This window comes from Falco peregrinus, chromosome 10, assembly GCF_023634155.1.
Source record: "Falco peregrinus isolate bFalPer1 chromosome 10, bFalPer1.pri, whole genome shotgun sequence".
Taxonomy (NCBI): domain Eukaryota; kingdom Metazoa; phylum Chordata; class Aves; order Falconiformes; family Falconidae; genus Falco; species Falco peregrinus.
The window spans coordinates 33910182-33932051 of record NC_073730.1 but is presented as its reverse complement, the minus strand read 5'-3'; the positions used below and the strand labels follow the sequence as shown (position 1 = coordinate 33932051).

Sequence of the window (21870 nt, the reverse complement as noted above, 5' to 3'; positions counted from 1 at the left end):
GTTGGTCTGCAATGGTTTAACATTTTTATTAATGGTATCGAAGAATTAGAAAATCATTTACATTAAAGACTCCTCGTACATGGTGCTAACTTTAAAAGGCTGATTATTTGAAAATGGCTGCAGTTACACTCTGATGACAGGATATTGCCACGGAGATACGACCTGGTACTTCTGCTGCTCCATAATCTCTAAGCACTGTGCAATTACCTAATTAAAAACAAAAACCAATATAAGCAATGAACCTCTAAAACAAAAATTTAGTAGAACTTACTAGTTATGCCCTCATTCAGTAATGCATTTGTTCTTACTCTTTTCAAAACAGTGAACATTTAAAATGAAGTTGGATACAGCATTGGGGGAAACAGGTATCAGTGTAACGTACCACTGGGGGGGGGGAAAGTAAAGGAAGAAAAGCCCTCATCGCGTACAGACACCACTACAGCACTGTGGTGACAAGAAAATTGCTTTTGGAACACTGGGATGCTCTTTTGCTGTAAAACGCCAATGAAAATATATTATGTGACAATCCGTTTCTGTTATTACGTAGCTATGCTCCTACAATTCCCAATCACATATCAAAAAATTAGCAAAACATCCTACTCTTCCAGATTCATCTTTTTCTAAGAAGTCATCTTTCTCGGTGTCTTGTGACAACAGGGACTGAAAATAAAGAACTGGGTTTGGTCTCTAAAAACAAGATAATTCTCCATGTTCCACTGCTACTGGAGCACACACTGCTTGTTAAAAGCCTGCTTGTAAAAAAAAGCACATTTAAGGATCTGAATGAGCACAGGCTGTCAGTTCAGACAAAGCTAAACATAAATTCTATCTATTAGCAGCCAGAACTGGGAAAAAGTAGCAAAATTATATTGTATATAAAGAAAAAAACCACAAAAAAACCAAACAAAAAAAACCCCAAAAAACAGCTACACATGCAAACAGGAATTGTGGCTTGCCGGTAGAAATTACCTGAGAGTAACAATGACTCATTTCAACTATCACATATTTTCTTTTCATGTGTAGCTCCTAGAGATTGGTAGTCTCAGGGCTGTAGTGCTAGAAAATAATTCTCGGTGCTCTCCCATTATCAAAGTTCCCATAAACACCACTGAAAATATTTAACATCTACTCTACCACAAATGTGTACCATATTTAGAGGGATTCATTGACAGCAGGCTGTATTTGTGAGCTTAAGTAAACAAGCTTCAGAAGTGCAAAGAACATTTTAAGTATTGCTAATAATCTAACAAGGAAAGACAGAAGAGCAAAGGCGGAAGCTTTCAGAAGAAAAATCTAATGAAGTGGATGTCTGCCAGCTTTAAAACATAAATTAAAAGGGGAGGGGCATCCCAAATGTAAGCAGCAGATTACAAGCAGGAAGAGGTCACAAAAAGACACATCCTAGGACAAAATGGAAACCATGTGAACAGTGAAGAGCTTGAACTTAAAAGAGTGAAGATACAAGTGATTATGCAAGACCAAAATAGAATCAAATGGTAAAGTCAGTTAAGAGGTTCAACGAGGAAACTGTCTACTCAAGTAACCAGAATTCAACAGAAACTTTCGGGATAGACTCATGGGGAAAGGATAAGAATTACAAAACAAAATTCCACAGAAAATGGAGTGAGAAGTGGGAGACCCAGTTCTGGGAATCAGCATGCTGCTGACCTTGAGTGAGTCACAGGCTTACACACTCACTGTAAGATCCTTTTGAGATGCGAGAATAAAATGTACTGTAAGGAAAAAAGTCCTACCTTTCTAGTATTTTGAGGTAGAATTACACCATCATCCCAGAGTCTGGCAGAGGAGTAAAATGCACTGCTTTCTTCCTCTAGCCTGGAGAAGGCAGAGAATTAAACAAGCTTAAAAGCACAAAAATGTAATAAAAAACATCAGGCCAGTAAAACAAAATCATAGATGAAAAAGGAATATACTTCAATCTCAAGTAAATGTGCAGTACTACTGTTAAAATCTGTTAGAATCCAGCAAATGATACATAACAGTTCCGATCGTTCTGCAGTGCAGACCATCTTCCACATTCAGGTGATGGCCAGTTTCACATACAGCAGAATATCTTGATTTGGGGTTGTATGGTTTCAGGGGGGGTTGCTTGTTTTTTTAAGTCAGTCAAACGTTTGTGTTTCCTTAGGAAGATCCTAAGAGCAGACATAGAATTACATAGAAATTTAAAATATTTTTCATTAGATTCACATTTGCTTTATTTGTTTGGGATGTGTTGATCAGTAAGATGAACAGAAGTAGGTAATTTAACTATATTAAATCCCAGTGTAACTGCAAGGGTTTACATTTGATGTCCTTACTTTTTCTTCAGATGTTTTAGCTCTGATTCATCTCCTGTACAGTCACTGTCCCCAGCTTGTGGGACTGTGGAGAAATGTCTTGAATCCATAAGAGCAACTCTTGCATTAGGCCACAAGAACAGAAAGTTTGGACTGAACGATCTCCCACACTACAAAAAGCAATGCACAGTACAAACTCATTAAAATTAATCACAAAAAGATGGCTGTAGATGACACAGTTCAAGGCAGAATGTAATACAGTTTAAATTGTAAAGCATTTACCGTGTCCTTTACTATCACAGCTACAGCTCCTGTATCAGTACAGGCATCCTGTGGTAGCAGCCATCACAATCCCCGCTGCCTTCACTATTGCTATTCTATTAATTCAGTTTTTCCTCCAAGCACTTATATGTTTAATCCCAAGCAAACAAAGAGCCCTGTTGCACTTACTAGCAGCCTGAACAGCGCACACAGTAACAGCTAAAGGAGACATGCTCCTTGATCACTGAAAACCTGTGCTGAGAAAAAGGCAGGACTGGCTCCCAAGAAGGGACATTTTCAGATAATCTGTTTTTGAGACCTGGCTCTAGGTTCTTAGATTCAGACCAAATTTTCATAATCACATCTCATGATGCTTTTCTTACTTTAAGATTAAGTTAAATGTTTGTCACAACAGCCAACTTTGTTTTAAAAATGAAGTGCTGTGAAACCTTGCTACAGTGTAGAAAGCCTGTTACCAAACCCATGAGATTTATGCCACCCGTACCATCACGTAACTTTCGCTCCCATAACAGCCGCCAATGACAACGGTTATTTTGGGAACAGCAGAACAAGCAACAGCAGCCATCATGGAGGCCTGGGCTTTTAATCTGTTGGAGTGAGCCTCTGCCTGAAATGAAAATAAAGAGTTTAGATCCTTTAAGTCTTTCTTTTAGATTCTCTCTGCTCCCACCAAATTTGTAATTCTAAAACGTTTATTTCTTTACAATTCTGTATGATCATTTCTTCCACAACAGTATGACAGCATCATTAACTACCATAGCCCATTATGCACTTATTTTACAATGTAAATCAGCAAAACAGTTATAACCAGTGCGCACATACTGAGCAACCCTAGCTCTCCCAGGTATAAGCAAAGCTCAGATACAACACAATTATGCCAGGCTTTGTCTTAAGTGCTGGTGACAGCTGGGAGGAACAGGACTGCAGAAAACAGATCGGAACTGAACATAGGCTCTACAATAAGGCTCTCTGCAGCGCAGGACAAAGCATACTGTACCTCGCTGCCTTCACCTTTGGAAAAGAGAAATACCTATTTTTTTGTGGAGCACAGTGGCATCAGAAGAGTCAGTAGGCTGTATTTCAATGTAAAAAGCACTATAAATTCCAAGTTTTACAGCTTGTGTTGCCAGCTGGACAGTACCATTTTAGATAAGCATACAGGCCTGCTTAAAATTGGAATAAAGAGAGAATGCTAATGGAAAGATTTAAGAACAAAGTAATTATGAAGCTTCATGATTAAACCATCAAGAGTGCTTTAAAAAAAGATTTCCTAGCAATTAGTACTTTTCAAAATGTAACCTTAAACACAAGAAGCTAGGAATTGCTCGAAGTAAGCATATTGAACTAAAAGTGCCATACCTGTGAGATGCTGGTTGGCTCTGCTGTAGGCGGGGCAGTATTTTGGAAAAAGAGGATTGGAATGCTCCGCTGGCTGCACAGCTGTACAAAATGGCTACCCTTGAGAGAAGCATCATGAGACAGCTCCCCGTTGTTAGCTACAATCCCCACCAAGTGCCTACAAAACAAGACATGAACGTTTTCACTTGTGAACCCTAGAAGTTATGAAACTGTAGCTCATAATGTTCTGAAGCATGGAAACATAAATATCCCTGCGTGCGCACACATACACACAGATACGCTCTTTACAGAAATTGGGAATGTAAAAGGATGCACATATGCGTGTCATTTCATCCAAGGCCCCCCCCCAACCTAACAAACAAGAAGACTTACAGCACTCCTGATACGTAAAGCATGCAAGTATGAACACAGACCAATACCCAGAGGGCAGGTGAAGCTGTAGATGACCTGCCAGAGTTTACACTGCAAGACAACATACAAGGTGCCAGGACTCTCAATTCCTCTAACAGATAATGTAACAGTCAATCCGAAAAGTTATCGCTTTCAACCTAAAGAGGCTGGAAAATATGTATTTTGCTACCTTTTTTTTCCTAATATGATTTGACTGGAGCGTTGTATGCTTCATGAATGTCTTCATAATACAGGCTGATCTGAATTACACAAGGTCCATCCCATCTCCATCACATGCGAGAAGGGACGATAGCTTTCAAGTCAGTTTGGGAAGGAACACTTTTAAAGATGCTGTTTCTTATTTATTAAGGAACCTGCTGAGACTTCAATGTTCCAAATACCTGGCTAGTAGTTTTTGTGAACAAACAAATCATCTGAGGAAGTCCTGAAAACCATTCATTTGTAATCACTCTCTGCTGCTACTGGCCTGAGACATGGTGTATTCAGAGCTCAGGGGCAGAAGATCAGGCTTTCTAGAAGTATTTTATCATCAGTTGACTGACTCAGAGCTTCACAAACATTGTTATTGGAATACTGTAAAACCTGATGATGATATGAAAGCTATTTAGACAAATACATCCGTAGTGATAGTGAAATTACCCTTCCACGTGGCCAAATCCTGTCACTAATGTTGTTCCATAATTAGCCTTAAATTCCTGGAATCTGCTTCCATCCATCAGACGGCTCAGAATCTGTAAAGAAATAGGCAGTCTTTACTAAAGATATTTAAGTGAAATGGGATAGTTCTGCTAAAAGATATGCTTGGTTCATATAGTAGACCTGTATCATGCAAGAAGTCAACCTACATGAGCATAGAAGGCCCTTTTATGTCTTACACTCTACGAAATACTCAATACGCCTAAAACATCGAAATTTTGTTTACATTTGATTACCAGCCATATATTTTGAGCCAAAGTTCAACTCCGAAATAATTCTGGTGTTACGGAGCACAGTCATTCACGTGCATAACAATGTTGTAACAAACCCAGTGTGTGCAGTTATGGTTTGTGTGCATAAGAAACAGTTGCACATTGCTCATCCTTTTTTCAAACACATTTTGAAAGCTGCCTTCAAAGCTACGCTGCTTATTACAGTCAATCTGCTTAACTGTGGGAATCTACCCCTGGAAAAGATACTGGATTCACATCCTTGGAAACTAAATCTCTTCTAGAACGCCACAATGAAAACAGCGTGGGCAGCTCTGCATGTCTCTGCTTATGTATTAGCATCTGTCCCAACTTCAAACAAGCTTAATTTAAGCTTTGTTGTTTTTTCAGTCACTATTTTCATTAGGCATTTACACTACAAGACGGAGGCTTGACTGCTTGCGGTGGGGGGGTGGGGGGTGGGAAACAAAAAAAGCAGGGGGGAGAGGAAAAGAGGAGACTAAAGGGTGTAACATTCTCAAGGCAGCCAACACAGTACAAGACATACTGACATATCAGCATCTTAAACAGTGCATGGAAACAGATGGAGATCAACTGCCATAATCTGTAATTATCTCTAGCAGGTTTTCAGCCTTAATATTTTCTGTAATTCTACAGAACTGTTGCCATTCTGCTTTGTTGCAGATTCAAGACAGTTTGGCAACTTATTCGGTAATAAAATGGAATCTCTCAGGTACTTCAGGATTCTCCAAGAGAGAACAGCCTGTCAGCTGTTTGTCTGGAGCTGACGGGTAGAGCAGACCAAAAGGACGAAGGAACACCGCATCTGTCACCTTACCAGTTTCACAGGAAGAGTACACCTATAATCTCGCGGTGCCAGCCCCAAGAGCTCATCAGGACTATACAGAGGATTGTCATGCTCTGTGATCTCCTCTGGCAGCGGATCATAATTTAATGTAGAGATAACATTTCGAATACATTCATAGGCTTCCTTTTCTGAAGACGCAAAATGATCACTACAGCCACTGACTCTAGGAGAGAAAGTGACATTAATCAGTGCTGAACTAATCAAACCTGAACTCTGACAGAAAACCCAAACTAAAGGAAAGACCTTAATCCATACTGTGACCCGCCAACTCCCTGAAAATATTGTGTGATTTTGTTGTGTGAATGAGCTGAACACAACGCAGTGGAATTTCTGGGCAGTCCAAGTCCAAAACAAATTCACAGTAAGTAGAAGTTCTTCTTTGTGACTTACGTGTTTATCTACATTAAAGAAAGACCTTTGAATTTATTTTCATGATGATGTTGTTGCAAGTGATATAATAAAGGGAAAACAAACTTTAAAAATCATTCCAAAATAAGCACTTCCCGCTCGGATATAAAGAGGACAGTGTTACACCTAACAGTCACCTGACTGTCACGCCGGTATTTGGTTTTGCGAGAAAGGTACGGAACCTGGTTTTGCAGCACAGAATGCCAAGAACAAAGAAGTAAAGCCACCTTTTTTTCCCTGTTTAGAAGGGAATAACTATTTGAACTACAGAAAGCTCTGACATAGAAAAACAGCATTAAAGACCTGGCTAGATGGCTGCTATCAGGTTTATTTCCTGTTTGCTCATCTCCTGCTATGAAGCCCTCATTAATGGCAGCGGCAGGCAGGCTTTCCATTTTTCTTCTTTGCTTCAGGTACTTATACAAGCATTCAGATGCTTCTCTGCGGTGAGTTAGTCTCGTGTCTTTAGAAGCAGGCAAGACAAATGGAAAGAAGTCATACCACCTCTCCCCTCAGTTTAGGGAAGAAAAAAGAATATCTTATGCATTTTCCCCATCATCACAGTATCTGAACACTCCCAATTATTTTTTTAATATATGTATACTGACAATGTTTACATCAGGATAAGAAGTGATACCATCCCTCTTCTATAACTGGTCCCTCTAAGGCACAGAGGAACTGACTTGCCTGAAGTTGTTCAGAAAGTATGCGGAAGGAACAGGGAACCAAAACCAGACTTCTCCAGTCCCAGCTTCACCCTGTTACAACACTTAATTTTACTTCCATTTGGCTGATCTAACACAAAACCCATACTAGAGAAGGAAAACAGTGTAATAACAGGTTCCACTTTTGGCCCCAATCCTGACCTCTGTACTTATGGGAGATTTCTATCACAGCGTGTGTTTATATATATACACAATGGAAGTGGAAAGTTCCTTCAGTGGTAAAGCTGAAATTACATTGCCATGTTACCTTTTTCATTTCAAAGAGTTATATCTAGCCCCATGACACTCCCACGTATATAACTGCATACAACCAAGTTTTGTAATAATTCATGCATAATTTCTACCATGTTTTTTTTCACTATGTGTTTTTCAGTCCGTGAGGACAATATTGTGTCCTGTCACTGGAGCAGCTTCAGTAACACTAATTTAAAATAAAATGACAATTTCTTTAAAGCTAAGTATGCTGAACTCTCTACTATTACTGAGAATTATTTCACGTACTCAGTGTGAAGTTTGGCTCCTCCTAGGTCCTCGGGAGAGACATATTCTCCTGTAGCAGCTTTTACCAGAGGTGGACCAGCAAGGAAGAGCGTACCGATTTTATCGATAATCACAGCTTCTTCTGCCATGGTTGGAACATAGGCCCCTCCAGCTACACAGGAGCCGCACACCACTGCCACCTGAAGGACACAGAAACCAAAACAAATCAAGATGCTGGAGAGAAGAGAATGGGAAGGCAAAACCATTAGGTTTATTTCAGAAACATCCCAAAGACTAAACCGCAGCTCAGGGAACAATGAACCAGAGATATAAATACCAGCATGAACAACAATGCTTGTTTTGAGAGAGTTCAATGTGTACTATGAAATAACCTGGTGATGTGATGCTTTTCCATCATGATCAGTCGGTAAACACTTAGATCCTTAAGGCCAAAGTATTCTGTTATATGACATACTATTTGAATCTCCCTGCCCCACAAATAGCAAAAGTGAGCTTCAGGAAATGTTATGCATGTTCGCGAGTTGTTCCTAGGATCTGTATCAGAACAAAACTGTTTTCAGAACTCTATGGATCGCATATACTACACTTACTTGTACTCCAAATGACACTGTACCTGAGGGATTCTCATGGCAGACATGATTGCTTCATTGTAGAAAACTCTGCCACCGTGCAACTTGTCAGGAAACAGCTCTGACTGACATTGCAGAGAAAAGACAAAGTGACTTTCATTAACTACAAAAGCCAACACTTCCTCTTCACTCCATTCACAAACACACTGCAACCCACTCTGGGAAGGTCACCACTAACAATCATACCTAAAACTCCCATATACAGCGTCTGCTATGGTATTTATTCCCCTTATACATTGTGCAATTCCACAGAAATACCCCTGTGTTTCGAAAGCAGAGGTAAATTTCATAAATTTTTTTGTGAAACCAATTTATTCTACACAAACTGAGACTGTAAACACAGAGCAGGGGAAGCTCATGTTCATACTTCACCTGTGAAATGACTTCAGCACAGCTTCCCTTTTTACTTAGCTGACATAAGGAATTGTATCAAAAACTAAAACTTTTTTCTATGAATTTGCTTTCAGTGTGGAGAGAGAACAACTACAGTCTCTTTGATAATATGATCTCCGTACATTGGACAGTAACCTGTGCAAATTCTCCTTTTACAGTAAGAATTTCAAAAACTACATTGTTAAAGGCCATGGAGGTTACTGCATTACTATCACAACCATTACAATAAAATACAGAGTAATTTTATAGATTCTGAAGTTGAAAACAGAAACCTCAAACAACATACTAATTTATTAAAGACACAGAAGCATTTTGGCATGCTGAGGAATGCCCATCCTTGGTCAGTACTTTTGCTCCCCCACTGATGTTCAAGTTTCTAAAATGTGATTAAATGCAAAAGTGGTCAGTGCTGTTATAAATCTTCAAATAATCTCCTGGACTCTGATTTTTGGACAAAGTATGACAGACAACAAAAGTCAGCCAAGCCAAGAAAACACAACATAAATCTGAGGTTTATTGCTAAATATTAATATGATTAAGATAAATATAGGTATCTTCTTCTATGAAGTGGTCCCAATATTACCTGTAGTGGCAGGAATGCTCCCCCACTGTCAACAAGGTACACGGATAACAGCCTGTTCTGCATGGCTATTTCTTGGGCTCTTAATTGTTTCTTCACTCCAATCGGATAAATAGTGCCTCCTTTTACAGTTGCATCATTTGCCATGAAGACACACCAGACCCCACAGATTTTGCCAATTCCTGTAAATGGTACCACAGATATTTATCAGGACTCTCTAAAATACCACAGATTAAACAAGGAGGCCAAATTATAGCTAGGATGTTCTTTCGGTAATACTATATCAAGAAGCTGCAAATTAAGTTGCAAATACCACAGAGGGAAGAAATCTATAGCTCTTCTCTGGAATAGCAAGCTGAAAGCCAATGACATTTAAAAAATACCTAAACGACAGAACTTGAAACAAGCTTACTCCTGGTGACAATGTAAGACAAAAAAAAAATACATAGTTTGACTTCCAACACTTGAGATAACGGGGAAGTTGATTAAAAATTACCTATATAAAACTAGAAAATGTAACAATATGTGACAAAAGATAGAATTTCATACTCTGTTCTTCTAGTTACTTTTTAAACCTGAACTGCTCTTCAAAATGCAATGAAAATACTTGAAAAAATACTACAAAATAAATGTTACAGCTCCTGTGCCTCACAGTAACTTGGTCCCCTTTCATTTAACAGACAGCAGCTATTTCAACAAATCATCCTAAATTTTTTGAGAAAAAATCAGTAACTGATACGTAGAATAAATTACTAAATCTAGAAGAAATTAAATAACTTCTTTTTCTTTAAAGGTTTCTCCCAGATTTCCCAGCAAAAATCATAGAAAAATAATGCAGCAGTGGCTGAACTCTTCCATGTTGGGAGCTGCTACTGGATAGACTGATGTCCACTTTTTATAGGAAAGCACATTCTTAAGATACTAAAATACTCCACAAACCTTATCACATGCATCCTTTCTCCCTTCCCAGTAAGGGCAAACACCTCACCTTCAGGGAGCAAGGCTGGCTACTCTGGGAAGGTGTGCAGCACATACAGAATACAACTACTATACACTGCCTACAACCACCTACTCACCCCTGCACCCAAAAACAGCCTCTCTCACATTACATTAAAGATCACATTGGTTCAAAACCCTTCCTCCTCCTGGGCTGCGTCTTCAGCATGGGTTGCACAAAACAATACCCTCAACCCATATCCATCTTTAGATCTAATATGAATCATATTTAAAGATATGAGCAATGAAACAAACAAACTAACTTCATCAGCTTCCCATTACATCTAACATGATGTTTGCTAGCCATTACCAGTAAGGCACCCAGCAGCAGGGATGTCACCATATGGCATATTGAGGCCTGCCAGCGGAGACAGCTCAAGAAAAGACTCATCATCAAGTAGCAACTTCAGGCGTTCACGAACAAACAGCTTCTTGTTTCGCTGAGTATGACGCAAGATCGCATTTTCTCCCCCTCCTTTACTGAGCATCTCTAGCAACTCTGAGTATCTGATTTAAAAAACAAAGTTTCAATTCATGAAAACCGGCCTTTACAAGCTACCCTTTAGCAGACTGAACACAGTACTTAAACGTATTGCACAGCTTTCACAAAAATGGTACGTAAATGGAGATGGAATCTCCTTTTCAGACTATTGTTTCTCATAAAGTGTAACAAAAAGCACAGGTATGTTATTTAAAGCAAGCATTTTAGTCTCGTTATTGTAAAATTGTCTAATAAAGACAAGAAAAGAGTGAAATAATATAAATATCTGTAGTTTATGTTCATAGCTAGAAGACATATTAAACCCACATCCCCCCTGGGTGTTGCCCATACACACTCAACACACAGTATTTCACAGTATATCTCTGGCAGCAACCCCATGAGCGGAGTACTGACAAGGGGCCGATCACCAGCAACCAGGGCAGACTTTGCAAGATACTACCCTACAACATTAGCCTATAAACTTGCAGCTATTAATAAGGCTATCATAATTTGCTAGTCCTAATTCAGCATGGCCATTTACCTCTGTGTTCCAACTACTCTAGAGAAGAATCCAGTGAAGGGCTTCCTCCTTCAGTTCCCTTCAACAAGTTTATCTGACAAAAATCAGTAACTGGTAGTAGAATAAATTATTAAATCTACAGCACAGAAGATCTACTTTATAAGTAGTGATTACTGCAGTGTCACTGCAATCATCAAGAGAGCAAGTGATTACCAAATGTCATTGTCAGGGCAGCATCAATTACAGATAAAGAACTGTAAACAAATGTGGTATCTCAAGTAATTTTGGTCTTAAACCAGGTTTTTCATGTATTTCAAATAAAACATTTTTCACCAAGATGTGTCATCTTTAACTAAAAATACTGTTGGGCATAACTATTTATGCATCACTGTGTACGTGACTGCATTATCTTATTGTGGCTTCCTGCAGACTGTAGAGATTGAAAAACCTCAGGAGGAAAAAGCTTACCATTTTGAATAATGTCGTAAATGCCACCACAGGAGGGCACAGTGTGTTTTCCATAGCTTTGCTTCCAGCTCATGCATGGTTCCTCTGAACAAAGGCATTTCAATTTTTGCCATCTGATCTTTAGGGAGAAATGCATAAAATACATTTTCCTGCTTTTATCAGTGAATCACGATTAATTGCAGTAACTGTCACCTAGTCCTTCAGGAGGGATCTGTAAATGTGTGAGTCACCACTTATGTCTTTACATACAAAACGAAATAGGAAACAAATTTTATGAAGGTCTAGAAAAAAATACTTCTTGGCAAGGTATGCAAAACATTGTCATGTGGCATTATTTGAAATACAGTCTGCACCCAGATTTAGGCATTTCAGTCAACATTTAGGCACCTCTTTGGGGTGGCTGAAATGTTTAAGCTCTGATCCTTGTCAAATTCAGCTCTGCAGAGAAGCCACCTGAGAAAAGAGCTGTGAGGGAACTAGCTGAAACTTCAAAAGGGTCAGGCATAAAAAAACGAAACAACTTTTTATTTTTTTAATCTTTGGCCTTTTTAATTAGCAGTCTTCCTATGTTAATAAGTTCCTAAAAGTGGCGGTAAGTAACTCTCACACCGTCTCACAAGTAGCAGCATTTTTTAAAGCCCACAAACCCAGTTCATTACCTTTTAATCACAGCCTCACTGTTTCTTAAATTTTCTTCAAACACATGCCGGAACACGGACCGGATCCGTCCATCCAAGAGCGGGTAACGCTTTGCAGCCTGCTGGGACCTGGCTCTGCTGCTCAGCGAACGGCAGGGCAGGGCGGCTGGTGCCCTCCCTGGGCCCTGGCCATGGCACAGGGGGCTCGCTGGCCCCTCGCTATGGCACAGGGGGCTCACTGGGCCATGGCCACGGCACAGGGGGCTCACCGGCCCCCTGCCATGGCACAGGTCCTGGCGCTCCCTGTGGAACACACGGTGCAGGGTGCTGGGCAGCAGTGGGCAGGAGGTGCTGGGGGCCAGCCTGCCGCGGGAGCACACGGTGGTCCTGTTCCACATGACCCTAAGGACCGAAAGGAGAAGAAACATCATTTATCGAAAAAAAAAAAAAAACAACCCACAAAAAAACCCCCACCAAAATAATGGAACTTAGGTGCACCGGGCGGGCTAGGCCAAGCAGACGGCACACCCGCCTCAGGCTGGGAGGGGAGGGGAGGGGAGGCCGCCGGTTCCCGCCCGCCCCCGGAGGGCAGCCCCGGCCTGAGGCCGAGCAGGGCTCGGGGCACGGGAGCTGCCGGCAGCGGGGCCTGCAGGAGGCGGGCCCAGGCGTCCCTCAGCGCGGAGCGGCGGCCCCCCGGCGGGGTTCTCCGGGCTCGGCCTGCGCGGCCCCCCGGCGGGGTTCCCCGGGCTCGGCCTGCCCGCCCGCCGCCTGCTCTTCCCGCTCCGCTCCTCTCGCCGCGGCCTGCCCCGCGCCCCCGCCGACCCTTACTCGGGCTGCCGCCGCCGAACCTTCCGCTCCGGCCCGCCTCTCGGGGCGGCCCCGCCACCCGCACGGCGGCCCGCCCCTGGTTGTCCTCTGCCCCGGGGCCTGGCCGGCTGCCGGCTCCCCTGTCTGCCCGAGGGGACGTGCTGGCTTGGGCGCCACCCGGTCCCGGGTGCCTGCTTTGCGATGCCCCGGCTTGGGTGCTGCCGGCTGGGGCCCCTCCCGGGTCGCTCCTCCGGGCGCCTCTGCCCCCTTCGGCACGGTGGACGCCGGGCCCGGGCCCTCAGGCGGGCAGCCAGGCTCTCAGGGGGGCAGCCGGGCCCTCAGGGGAGGCCTAGGCCCTGGCGGGGGGCACCCGAGCCCGCGGGGGGGCGGAACTTTGCTCCTCAGGGAGGCCAAGGCCCTTGGAGGGGGGGCGGCACCTGAGCCCTCAGGGATTGGGGGGGTGCCTGGGCCCTCAGGGGGGTACCCGGGCCCTTAGGAGAGGCCCGGCCCCTTGTGGGAGCAGCTGGGCCCACAGGAGAGGCCTAGGCCCTTGAGGGGGGCACCCGAGCATGCAGTGAGGAACTCAGCCCCTCAGGGAGGCCAAGGCCCTTGGAGGCGGGGAGCCTGGGCCCTCAGGGATGGGGGGACCCAGGCCCTCGAGGGGGTGCAGGTAATGCTGCAAAACCAGTAACTTTGCCTCAGAAGGGTAAACATTACAAAAACAACACGGGGAGCTAAGGGATTGGCTGCTCTGGGAAATAAGTGTGATTATATACCCAGCATATGTGTTTGATTTGTAAATTACATGTTGTTGGGTAATAGAGAATGTTACAGCCCCGACTTAAGGCTCAGAAATAATGCCGCGGTGCTTTGCTTGCCGTTAAATGCAGGATGGCCACAAAATGTCTCCTTTTCAACATCCTTTACATGCAGCACATTCCATGTCTTACAGAAAATGCTGCTGGGCACTTGCAGTCAACATTTTGAGTGATGCCGTTCCTCTCAAGAACGGCTGCAAGCCGTTCGAAGCTGTAACTGCTCAGTTAAAATGCTTAAATGGTTTCTAATTAAGTTTATCGTTAAAATATTAAAATTAATTTGATTTTTTTTCCTTCCATACCTCATCCTGTCCCTGGGCTGCATCAGTCAGTTTGCTATTGTTAGTCATGGCATAACCTTCTCGAAATTACTGCGTGTTGCCTTTCAGCGACTTCATTAAAATGCATTCCTGCCAGAGAGCTCTTTATCCATACATATTAATAAGGCTTCGTAGTGATAATTAAGCAATGAGTAATATGTTTGTGAATGTAAGTATCCAGCATAGGCAGGAGAAAGAATTTAGGTAAATAAGTTGTGTATGTTACTAACAAATTGTGACAATAATGATTAAGATATGCTGAGCTGTACTAATTTAATATTTTTTTTCTTTTACACATAATGCAGATAGGACTGTCCTTGATACAGTGCTCCCTTCTATTGAGAAACTCAAGGCAGGTGGAGCTGTAGGAAGTGGCACTGCTGCCTGGGGTGGCTTCAGCTGTCCTCCTGGGCTGTTCAGAGCCTCGCCTGCTGTCCCGGCCCCTGTGGCAGGTCTGTGCTTAACCCCGTAAGAGCCCAGGGAGGAGCAGCAGGGATGCTCTCTCAAGGCAAACGTTGCACTCAAGGGCGACACAGGGTAGAAGAAGGTCATGCTAAATCTGGGGTGGGGTGTCTGCACATGTAAAGAATCCCTTCAAAAAAACAGAATCCCAGATCTGATTTGCACTCTCCTAAACCGCTCATTAATTCTGAACCAGCCAGAATGAGGCAAGTGGCAAGCATCTGTTACTGATAATGAAACTATTGAACAAGCACAGATCCAGACGTGTGTTGTAGGCACTGATGCAGCCATGGAGAGGTTGTGTAGCATGTGTGTGAAGTTAGCAGCCTGCTACACTATTCAGGCTGGCTTGGGGCATTCATGGTGGTGGTTGTTGCTTATTTCAGTTCACGTCTGCCCTCCTTCCATGGTGTAACCAGAACTCTCTTCTCCCAGCAGTTTGAGAAACTTGTAAAGAGCTGAAGATGACAGACAGAAGACATTTTGCAGCTTTATATAGATCTTTTGCATTTCCTGTGGGATTTTATGTGAATTTTGGTGCTCTCTGTGGCACAGGTGATAATGGGGAAGGAAAGAGTGGTGACAGAAATTCATGTAAAGCAGGGGAATACATTTGAGGCAGTCTGAACTTCAAAGAGGTGTTGATGGTAGTGAAAATGCTGGGTGCTCAGCTTGCTGAAGAAGGAATTGCTGATGCAAATGCTTGAATATGTATTTAAAGTGAGGTTTGGGCTTCCTGTTGTTTCTGGGCTTTTTTTAAGTTGACCCATATATCATTTCCCTGGATTCATAAGATTTTTAGTACTCTGTTCTGTGAATGTATCAGAGGGACTACTTTTCAATTATAATTTTCATGCTTCTTATTTCATTTTCCATAATTAAGCGTTAGACTTTCATAAGATACATTATCTCTAAACTGCTAGTGTTGCATAGCAGTTTCATTTGATGTGATCTTAATTGGCAGGGTTTTGGGGTTTTTTTAAATACCTTTTGCAGTTAATGTATTTTATTTGCTTATATTGTGCTGGGTTAACGGTTGGACTTACGATCTTAAAGGTCTTTTCCAACCTAAACAATTCTATGATTCTATATTATTTTACAGGTTTTCCAGTTCACAGTCAGAATATGCTCTATGTAATTCAGGTTGCTTTTGCTCAGGCTTAAAAAAGGATTAAATGTTCTCGGGAAAGCGGAACACTGCTTGCTCTGAGTAAAGGAAAAAGAAATACTCTTCATTGTATTTCAGCCTCCACATGTATCTAAGTGAATGTTTATCACAAAGAGAAGGCATCAGTCACCAGTTTTTTTTGTACTGGGAGGCAGCCTGGTATAAATAACAAATCCTGTAATTAGGAGCCAATAGATTCTAATTGACTTATGTTAGTCCACAAGCTGAAATCCAGCCTTTCTTGTCTTGGCATGGAGCATCCTTTGTTTAATGAACACTGAAGGGAAATCGGGTGAGGTAAGAAAAACTAGCTCTTCTGAATGGATGCAGCCTTGTGCAAGTGTTTGAAGTTGTTATTTTAAGTGCTTATTTTAGCAACTTTTGAACTGAGCATTTAGAATATATAGAGTAGCATTTAAGAAAAATGTTAATGTGGTTGCTTACTTTAACATGAGCTGCAGCTCTGCCAGAAAAGATGAGACGCGCCATTTAAGGAACACTAAAGCTTTGAGTGAAGTTTTTACTCAACTTTATTTAGAAACTTGCTGGAGTGCACCGGATGCTGGGGGAAACCAGAACACACTTTTTGGATTGTCAGACCAAAGGCAGGAAGGTTCCCACAGAGCCCTCCTCCTTATGTAGCTTCTGTTTCTTATTTAGATTTTGTTTTTTAATACCCAAGAGCTTTTAGTGGTGTTCTGACAATTGTGGCCTGGAAATTTGTCTAAATTAAAGCAGGTTTTGTTTGTTTACTTAAAAGTGCTAACAGACTCAGACAGTTCCACAGCATTTTTCAGGGCTTACATCATTCTGAAATAGATTCAATTGATTCAAAACAAATTTGACAAGAACGTAATTTTCTTTGTCCACTTGATGTATTTGTATATACAAAAGGAACAGCTGAGCCTTTCCAGGTATGCTGAGCGTCGTGTCTGGAATTAATATGAAATATTAAGAAACTTATTTTAGTTGCTGGAAGATACAAGAGAACACAAGGAGTTAAATGAACTAGCCTGAAGATGTGAGACTAAATGGGGGAGAAGTTGGAAGCCAGATCCTCAGCTAACATAAGTAAATATAAGTTCTGCAGAGGGTACGTCGGATGAAGGGATGCTTCCATGTTATTTAGCTCCTTATTTTGGCTGATTTGACATTTTATTAATCCCCGCATAAAGAGAGATCTGAAGAGCCAGGTATGCATTCATAACTGTTGAGAAAAGTTGAGGATAATCTCTTGAGTCATGGAAGTTTTCTTCACATTTGTTCATTACAGCTATATGAGACCGTAGTTGTATTACACCAACTATAAAAAAAAAATCAGCATCAAACCCTTATCCACATTTATTTATTGCATAATTAAACACAGGAGGACAGTGCTTTTTAACTCTAATTTAGCCTTCCCAGACTCTGAGTCAGTCCCCAGGAAAAGTGCGTGAAAACTGCTGTGAGAGGGGGAAGCTACTTCTTGTCCAGGACCACTTGCTGTGCTGCTCCTGTCACTTCACTGCTGGCTTTTCAAGGACAGATGCATTAGCTCAAGTGCTGTGAGATACCAGCCAGTGCAGCCCTACAGAAAGGAGAGGTGGGTAAGCAGAGGGTCTGGGTGTTGCGCAGGGTTAACTCCTGGGGTGCTCCTACAGCACAGTAGGACTAACTAACCTCCTCTAGTTCCAGGAGACAGGGGAGTAGAAAGGAAGGTGGCCAGTGACAGGCATATGGAAATGCCAGTTTCTCCACTGGCTGCAGAGGGAGCATCAGGAGATTGTTCTTGGTGGAGTTGAAATGGGCTTTTAAAGGTAGCCACCTCTCTTGTTTCTCATTCGGAGAAATGTCATCTGCTGGTGCTGGAAAAGTGAGAGACTGGAGGAGGTAGGTATGTGGTTTGAGCTTTGAATTTAAGCACCTGAGAGTTTGTAAGACTTCATAATTTATCTTTCAAGCAAAAAGACTATTATGTAGGCCTGCACATGTGTTGGGAATACTTTAGGAAAGAAATTCCCCAAAGAGTGAAGTACTATGCAACTCTGTCCATGCACGGAAACTCTTCTGTCTCAGACGCTGCCCCTCTTCTAAAAATGTTGGGAGACCAAACTCCTGGAGACATATGAGAGTGACAGTCCCGTTCATACCCATTTGATTTGGCATTTTCTCTTCCACAAAGAGCTTACAAACCCATGAATAATTAAATAAAAATTACAATTATGGAAACATAGCTCATTTTGAGAAGAGAAGGAGTGTGTACACTTGCTTATATTACTGAAAAATGTGAGTTCTGGTTTGTCTTACTACTGCAAAAAATGCACAGAACGAAAAGAGCAGAATTCTGTTTCAGTTAAGGCATAATCTAAAAGTGCGTACAGTTCCCCATTGCAGGACCAGAGTCTGTCCTGAATTGCACTGATATGAGCTGAAGAGAACAGAATTCAATTCTGAGAATCCAGGTAACTGGCAGTGATATGTAATCAGAAGAAAAAGAAATGTGACTTTTATAGATTGAAATGGCAGAGCTGGGAAATCACTTGATGATTTTACCTGTCCAGTTATCTGAAATCACAGAATAGCTTCTGAAAAACTGTTTCAGAGTTTCAATATGCAGCAATTACATGAAGATCTGTTGTTTCTCCATTTTAAAGGCCTAATAGAGAGTCTTCTGAAGTCAGCAGAAAGCTTTTTATTGGTTAGAGGAGATGCAGATTCAATTGCAAATAGTTGGGTTACTTGCTGTATTATTCTAGGAAAGTGCTGATTGATTTATTCTCCTGTGCAAATGTTTGGCGATGACTGGTGACACCAAAGCCTCACTCTGTGCTCAGCTGTTTAGAGTCCCTTGAATATGGTTTTGTAAGGCCATTTCTAGCTAGTAATTGGTAACTGGATGTGGTTAGGGTAGTTAGATAAACATACAGAGAAAGGGAATGAATCACTAAGTAAATATAATATTGATGCTGTAGGAACTGCTGTTAGGTACAGCACATTTGTGGCAGATGTGACGTGGTTTTTTTCTGTTGTCAGGAAAATGTTAGTTGAAAGAAGAATTGATTCTAAATGTGTAGTTCCAGATCTGCATATCCACACCTTCTTGATGCATATGTTGTCTCCGTTTAGGCTCTTAACCAGTTGTCAGCTTTTAACGCACCCCACTTCTTTTTACATATCCCTTTAGAATATGATCCCCTAATCTGAGGTCATATCCAGAGAAGTTTCCGTTGCTGTAAATGTCAGCGTACTGGCATCATTAAAAGCCCCTAAAGTAGATGATCGGCATTAATGTAAAAAGGCATTTATGCCAGTGAAACAGTATTATAGTTATTAGTGGAGCATGTTGGCAGATTCTGTCAGCAATTTTTCCAACCATGTAACATAGAAAGGAATAAAAATACCATTTACTGTGATTTGCATGCCACATAAAGAGCCCAGAGTGATGTAGTACCAAAAATCACAAAGAAAAGCCCTGCAAGTGGTTTTCTGTCCTCTCTTTTGCACTTTTTCAGAATCTTAGTGGGTACACTAAATCTACTTGAAGAGCCTTACGCTCCTTCTGGATGCTCAGGCTCGGGCACCCCGTTAGCTGGAGCCCAGGGCAGCCCACTCCGTCCTTCGGTGGATGGAGCCATCAGCCTGGTCAGGAAGGAAGAGAAGCCGATGCGGAATGGTCAATGCCAACGTTTGTGTTCATCCAGGTAAAGGATTTATTCATTCCTGTTACAGTGTTGAGGATTTAACCATTAAGAAGGCCTAATTAGAAGACAAAGTAGATGTTCAATTGCCCTGTTGCAATGGAGATAAAAAGCATGCATATATATATATATATACACATATATATATATATGAGATGTGTATATATATGCATATGTACTGATATGAGTTCTCTGGTCCCCTAGTGTTTATTTTATTTGTAATCAAAAATCTTTGTTCAGAAGAAAGATCATAATTTATATCGGAAGTGTGGTCAGTACATTCCCTGCATGTGTGTGTGCATATAGGTGCACCTGACTCACAATTGCCAGCTGCCAGTTCCCAAATGCTTGGTCCCACCCTGCCACAGCGGAGTTCTCGGTCCTCAGCAAAGCCAGATTGTTTTGAAATCATGGAAGACATTTTCTGAAGACAAAAGCACATGTCTGAGCTTTGAACTCTGTGCAATGTGCCACGGTTGGTCGAATATCTCTACCCCGAGTTTGGTGCAAAGTTTCAGCAAGGAACTGAGTATTAAGCAACAATACATAGAAAATTACATAAGCTATTGCCAGAGAAGATATTGCAGTGATACCATAAAATCCTTCTCCAGTGACTGCTTTCCTGATCCACTTGGCATGAAGTGTTATCTTAACTTGTACTTACTATTATCATAAAACCCACAGGGGTTTCTTCTTGCTGCTGCTTGTTTTGTCAAAGATCCAGTAATTGGTAACATGTGAATTAACATTTTGCAGTAACAGAAGAACAGAGTGCACAAACAATGATGAGAAGCTGTGTTCTGAAGTCACTTTAGCATTTAAATCTGTGGCAAGCATCAGGGCTAGAAAACCACAATCTTTAGGAAGCAATGGACTTACACATCAAATAGGTTACATTTCTCCTGCTGGTAACCACCTATGTGAATATTTACAACTAAAATGGAAACATGATTAAAAATTAATGAAGTCATCACAGATCCTTTTATGCGATGCCTATGTTTTTTAAAAATCTTTGCATCAAATTCTGTCATATCTTCACACTGGAATTGTTTTATACTTGGTTTGTATGTACTCCCTTGCAATATTATATTGCAGTACGCTGCTTTGTTATAATTTTAGTTATTGCTTTACGTGTTTAGCTTAGTTTGGTGCACTACAAAGTATGCATATGGTCCATGTATACGGGTTGTGAAACATAGTGAACAACTACTAATGCCAGAAAAAGAATTAAAAAGTAAAATTGGAGTCAAAACACCTTGTAAAGTCTTAAGGTACATTTTAAAAGGTTGATGGAAGGGTTTTGAATTCTCCCGTCTCCTGTGGGTTACTTCTATTATACAGGCTAGTGAATTACTTGGATCATCTTCCCCCTGATATCCTTGACTTAATTGAGCTGTAGTGTGGGAAACATTTATTCAACAACTGCAGGCGCCGGCACTGCAGGGGAGCTCTTTAGCTGGGCTGCAAAGTGAGGACTGTAAGATTCTCAGAGATTGTTCAATACAGCCGTTAAAACACAGCAATGGATAAAGCCTTCTTGAAACCTCTAAGTCACTGGATAGATCTTTTGATTCAAAATCTTTTTGAACTAGGGTCACCTATGGTTCCTTTGCAGCTCTCAGCCTCACTGCTGCATAAAAGAGGCCTTCAAATTTCACCCATTTTGTCTGACAAGATCCTTTTTTCAGCATTCATCCTTCATGACCACAATTTAATCATTTAAGATGACAAAAAACACCTAACAGTGGGTTCTCAATTTTAATGAAGTAATTTTTAGCTGGTATTGTCAGTAATAAAGTAAAAAAGGAACACAGGCTTTCAAACTGGAAGCAACCCGGTGCTTTTAAAAAGTGATTCCAGGCAACTGAATGAGCAACGCTAAAGAAATGGAAGGAAATTTAAATTCCTTCTTTGCCAGATACTTTATTCCAGTATTTATAGCAACACTGTAAAATCAGGACTGTCCGAGAAAGCTCTGTAACTTAAAGGTCTGTAACATACCTGGCCCTGCTTTGTGACAGTAAGCACAGCGCTTACTTACCTTGTCTTAGTTTCCTCTGGTTTTGACACTGGGATGAGAAGTACCTATGAGTAAGGCTGAACGTAGGCACGATACAGAAAAACGATGGAGCA

At 41.6% G+C, this 21870-nt stretch overlaps 1 protein-coding gene across 3 annotated transcripts; it reads right to left on the bottom strand.

The window, feature by feature from the left end:
• Nucleotide 1: 1 nt before the first annotated feature.
• LOC101921365 (biotin-dependent 3-methylcrotonyl-coenzyme A carboxylase beta1 subunit-like) lies at nt 2–13630 on the bottom strand. Of its 3 annotated transcripts, XM_055815337.1 has the most exons (13): nt 13314–13630; nt 12507–12887; nt 10689–10885; nt 9386–9564; nt 8394–8474; nt 7781–7959; nt 6117–6309; nt 4992–5083; nt 3942–4098; nt 3067–3189; nt 2322–2470; nt 1755–1836; nt 2–207 (listed from the first exon to the last, which is right to left on the bottom strand). In XM_055815337.1, exons 2-13 carry the CDS (start codon nt 12881–12883, stop codon nt 124–126), a joined length of 1893 nt encoding a protein of 630 aa, XP_055671312.1. In that variant the 5' UTR covers nt 12884–12887; nt 13314–13630; the 3' UTR covers nt 2–123. The 3 variants fall into 3 exon arrangements, with proteins under 3 accessions (XP_055671312.1, XP_013160349.3, XP_055671311.1); XM_013304895.3 differs by lacking the exon at nt 13314–13630 and having other exon boundaries at nt 12507–13209; XM_055815336.1 differs by lacking the exons at nt 2–207; nt 1755–1836; nt 13314–13630 and adding an exon at nt 1843–2156 and having other exon boundaries at nt 12507–13209.
• Between the last annotated feature and the right edge of the window lie 8240 nt (nt 13631–21870).

Coding starts and splice junctions, on each gene's coding strand:
- LOC101921365 (XM_013304895.3), bottom strand. CDS start 12,916: ATGATGTTTCTTCTCCTTTCGGTCCTTAGGGTCATGTGGAACAGGACC. Junction 5,084..6,116: donor GTACTCTTCCTGTGAAACTG/GTAAGGTGACAG, acceptor ATTTCTTTACAG/ATTCTGAGCCGTCTGATGGA. Junction 2,471..3,066: donor GGAGCGAAAGTTACGTGATG/GTACGGGTGGCA, acceptor TGCTTTTTGTAG/TGTGGGAGATCGTTCAGTCC.